This window comes from Coccinella septempunctata, chromosome 9 (genome assembly GCF_907165205.1).
Source record: "Coccinella septempunctata chromosome 9, icCocSept1.1, whole genome shotgun sequence".
In the NCBI taxonomy this organism is placed as follows: domain Eukaryota; kingdom Metazoa; phylum Arthropoda; class Insecta; order Coleoptera; family Coccinellidae; genus Coccinella; species Coccinella septempunctata.
This window is the reverse complement of record NC_058197.1, coordinates 1,130,169-1,133,910: the sequence shown is the minus strand read 5'-3', so window position 1 is coordinate 1,133,910 and position 3,742 is coordinate 1,130,169. Positions and strand designations below refer to the sequence as shown.

At 47.1% G+C, this 3,742-nt stretch overlaps 1 protein-coding gene across 1 annotated transcript; it reads left to right on the top strand.

Annotated features, from left to right (window-relative positions):
- The first annotated feature begins 407 nt into the window (after positions 1 to 407).
- On the top strand, positions 408 to 2,405 carry LOC123320430. Its single transcript, XM_044907750.1, has 2 exons — positions 408 to 729; positions 1,755 to 2,405. The coding sequence occupies exon 2, from the start codon at positions 1,774 to 1,776 to the stop codon at positions 2,098 to 2,100; it is 327 nt and encodes a 108-aa protein (XP_044763685.1). The 5' UTR covers positions 408 to 729; positions 1,755 to 1,773; the 3' UTR covers positions 2,101 to 2,405.
- The last annotated feature ends 1,337 nt before the right edge of the window (positions 2,406 to 3,742 follow it).

Below are 3,742 nucleotides of genomic sequence, written 5' to 3'. Positions count from 1 at the left end.
TCCGTCATCTTCAGGAGGCCTATGAGTTTGTCAATACCAGGTTGTACGTGCCTTTGAGCAGCAGGCTGACACTTACAACCTCCGTCGGAAGGACGTTCGTTTTCATGTCGGTGACAAAGTTCTACGCCGTGCTAATCCGTTGTCATCCGCCGTTAATAGCTTTGCAGCCAAATTGGCTCCGAAATTCTCTGGTCCGTACACCATTGTGAAAGTAATCTCACCCGCTATTTATGACCTGAAAGATGACAGTGGTAAGAAAATCGTCAACATTCATGTTAAAGACTTAAAACCATTCCATTCATCAGAGCGTTAATCATTTCATAGTATAACGACTGTGTATGTGAGACTAATACGTTAGTCACCCCGTCACTTCCCTTCCGAGTCTCTGTTCAGGGTGATACGGTTCGTCTTTCTTAGCTTCTTCTCCAATCAAGACCGCCGTCCGGTAATAAATAATGAACATGTTGAAAAAATAAGTTTCAGATGTCTGACTTGCACACCACCGTATCTGGGGCGTGTTGGCGTTGCGGCCTTCATGGACCGACAGGGCTCGCTGGAAAACCCTTCGTCCGAAGCTGCAACCGTTGTGGCCTGTGGGACACCCTGGAGACATGCAGTTGACTCGGAGATAGGGGAGATACTCCTTGGCCGCTCCGGATACCGACGAGCGAGGAACTCGCCCTCCGAGCATGTCCGAGGTGCACGACGGACTCGCAGCACCCGCAGATGGTAACGTAACAAGTATAAGTAAAGTGTACAAAGAATATTTGCTGTTCACTCATCGGGTTGACCGTTCTCGTTGACACAGCGGTACTGCCTACTCCAGGTTGATAGCCCGTGGCCCCGTCGCCGTAGGTGCATCCGTAGTTATCCGCAGAAAATTCCCTAGACGAGACAGAAAAAGGATTACGCCGTCAGAACTGTCTTTCTGTTTCCGATCATTAAATGATGTTAATAGTTAATACCGTTGCACTTGCAAGACTACCGCCTTGAAGCCATTCTAGGAGAGGGAGGCTTTGGCCGGGTATATAGCGCCAGGAGACGCGACCAGGACGACCGAGTGTCTGTCAAGGAAGTCCAACTGCATCAAGAGGCAATCCAGGAGGCTGAGTTCATGGAACTCTGCAAACATCACAACGTCCTACCGCTCCTGGAAGCTTTGGGGGAGCCCCCTTCACCTGTTTCTGGTGCTGCCGCTGTGCGAGGAGGACTTGGACTGTCTTTCTTCCAGGTGGTGCGACAGATCGCCTCGCGGAATGTCATCGACAACGGGTGGCCCATCGCGATCTGAAACCCGCCAATGTACTGCGGCAGGAGGCCCGGTTCCTTTTATCCGATTTCGGATTAGCTGAACGGCTGACTTGTCGTCAGCCGTTCCTGATTGAGCTGGCGGGTACCAAGGCGTACTGGTGCCCGGAGCAGCGCCGCCGGGAACATTACGATGCCGCAGTGGACTTGTGGGCACTGGGGTTGGTGGGAGTATTGGGCCTCTGCGCAGGAAAACGAGCGCCATCGTGGATTGAATTTTTCTACCGATGCACCGGGAGTGTAATGAAGGGTGATTTTAGGGGAAAACGCATCCTCGTCGTAGAGAAATTCTTTCCTTTCGAACAATCTTTTGAGTTTCAGTCTTGGAATAATTTCATTCATAATTTATTATGAATTAATAATGAATGAATAATTATTCCTTTGAAATTTAGTTTTATTTTTGAATGACTTCGTTTCGAATTAATTTTTGGAGAAAATATTTTCAGATTCCAATTCAGGGAAAGAATGCCCAAGTCAACCAAACCACTGAAGATGAGACCACCACAGAGGAAAAGGGAATGGAAACCGCTGTTCCCCGACCTTGTGGTGGTCAGGCCGATAAGTCCGCTACCCCCGACTCCTCCGCCGCCTACGCCTACCAGGGAGGAATTAATAGCTGAATTCGGTCATTTGCTGTCCCAGACACCCCCGGGAGAGGCGAACTGGACGCCGTATATGCAAACCCTGGCCAGGAACCTGCGCCTGGTAAATTGGCCGGCAGACAAGTTTTTCCGACTGAAGCTGCTGGTGGGAGGACAACATCGGTGGATCAAAATCCCGGCCAATATTTAGCTCCTACTTTATTTTTGTTGTTGTTGTTTTGTTTGTTCCGCCGAATTAAAGTTAATTTGAAGTCTGAATTTACTTGTTTTTGTAGACCTTTATCCCGTGTGCTTCCAGATTATTCGATATGGGAGATGCAAACGTATTGGTGCTGCAGGAGGAGGTAGACTTGGAGGGAGACTTTACACCGCCGGTTCTGGACCCCCAGGAGAAGGCCCCAGTTTATCTGCCGGTAGCCAAGTACCCTTTGTGCTGGCGCTGCGGGTACTCAGACCACGACCGGCGAACATGCAGAAGGACCCCGTTGATGTTCTGCTCCAGGTGCGGACTAGTGGGGGTACGGTCCAGGGATTGTGGGTGCCCAAAGGGAGCCACCGAAAGGCCCAGGAAGAAGGACGCTGCAGTGCAGTGCGAATTTGTTTAATTGCGCATTTGACAATTGTACAAAAAAAGGCCGTGCCGGGTATAAATTCGAGCGATTTCGTAAATTCAGTCAATGAAGCCAGAGTGTTCCGACCGTCCGAGAAGTATACCAGATAGTAAGTACATTCAAGGGTTACACATGGGCAAGGTCTCAGGTATGATTATTTTAATTACTCTTTCGGTTAATTTGCCGGTTTATTTCTTTTCCCACATACCCTTCTTTCCGCCGTGGAGTTGTGTAGTAGCTTCAAATGGCCTGCACTACTCCATGGACTTCCCCAGTATGCGTAGGTGTGTACGTTAGCTTCAAATGCCTGACCTTGCATCTACGAGACAACTTAGGGGTCACAGGTTCAAATTGACGCGAAAATGAATGAAATGTGCCCCACGATAATCTTTCATTACTAAGAGGATATTCCATAGATGGAACAGTCTTCCGGACGAAGTTGTTGGAGCATCTAGTAATCTAGTATCAACTCCTTCAAGAATAAATTGGACGCTTGGTGCGATGCCGGTTCATGTTAGTGCTGGGGTTTGTGTGTTACTGGTTATTATTTTTTCCTTCTTTTCTCTCTATTACTTTTTCAGTGATTATTGATGTTTAATTGTGTTTTTTTTTCATTAGTTTCATTCTGTGTGATTTTTCATTTCTAACTGTTATATGAGTTGAGAGAACTCTTTTCCGTTTATGATAATAATAAAACTAAGTTTCCAAGGAGATTCGCTGAGCCCTCTGTGGTTCTGCATGGCCCTGAATCCCTTGTCTCATAGATTGAATTCTACGGACTACGGATTTGCCATCAAAAGCGGCAGTAGAACTATGATGGAACTGAATCATCTCCTTTACATGGACGATTTGAAACTCGACATCGAAATGAAGTTTAGACTAGAAAAATGTCGACTGCTGAATATAACGAGAGGGAAAATAGAAGATGGTACGTTCAAACTCAAGGAAGGTGCAGAAATTGAAGCATTGAAGGAAGGAGACACATACAAGTATCTAGGCATAAAACAGGCAAGAAAAATCAATCAGAGCCAAGAACTAACGGAGGAGTTCACCCGAAGATTGAGAAGGATAATGAGAACTGGCCTCAACAGGAAGAATCTGATAAAAGCTATTAATACCTACGCTTGCTCGGCGCTGAGCTACTCATTCGGTATCATCTCTTGGACCACCGCCGATTTAGCAGCCTTACAGAGAAAAATAAGGACGATGCTGACTAAACAC

What these genes read in the sequence shown, in the direction of transcription:
- LOC123320430 (XM_044907750.1), top strand. Translation starts at nt 1,774, where the DNA reads ATGCCCAAGTCAACCAAACCACTGAAGATGAGACCACCACAGAGGAAA.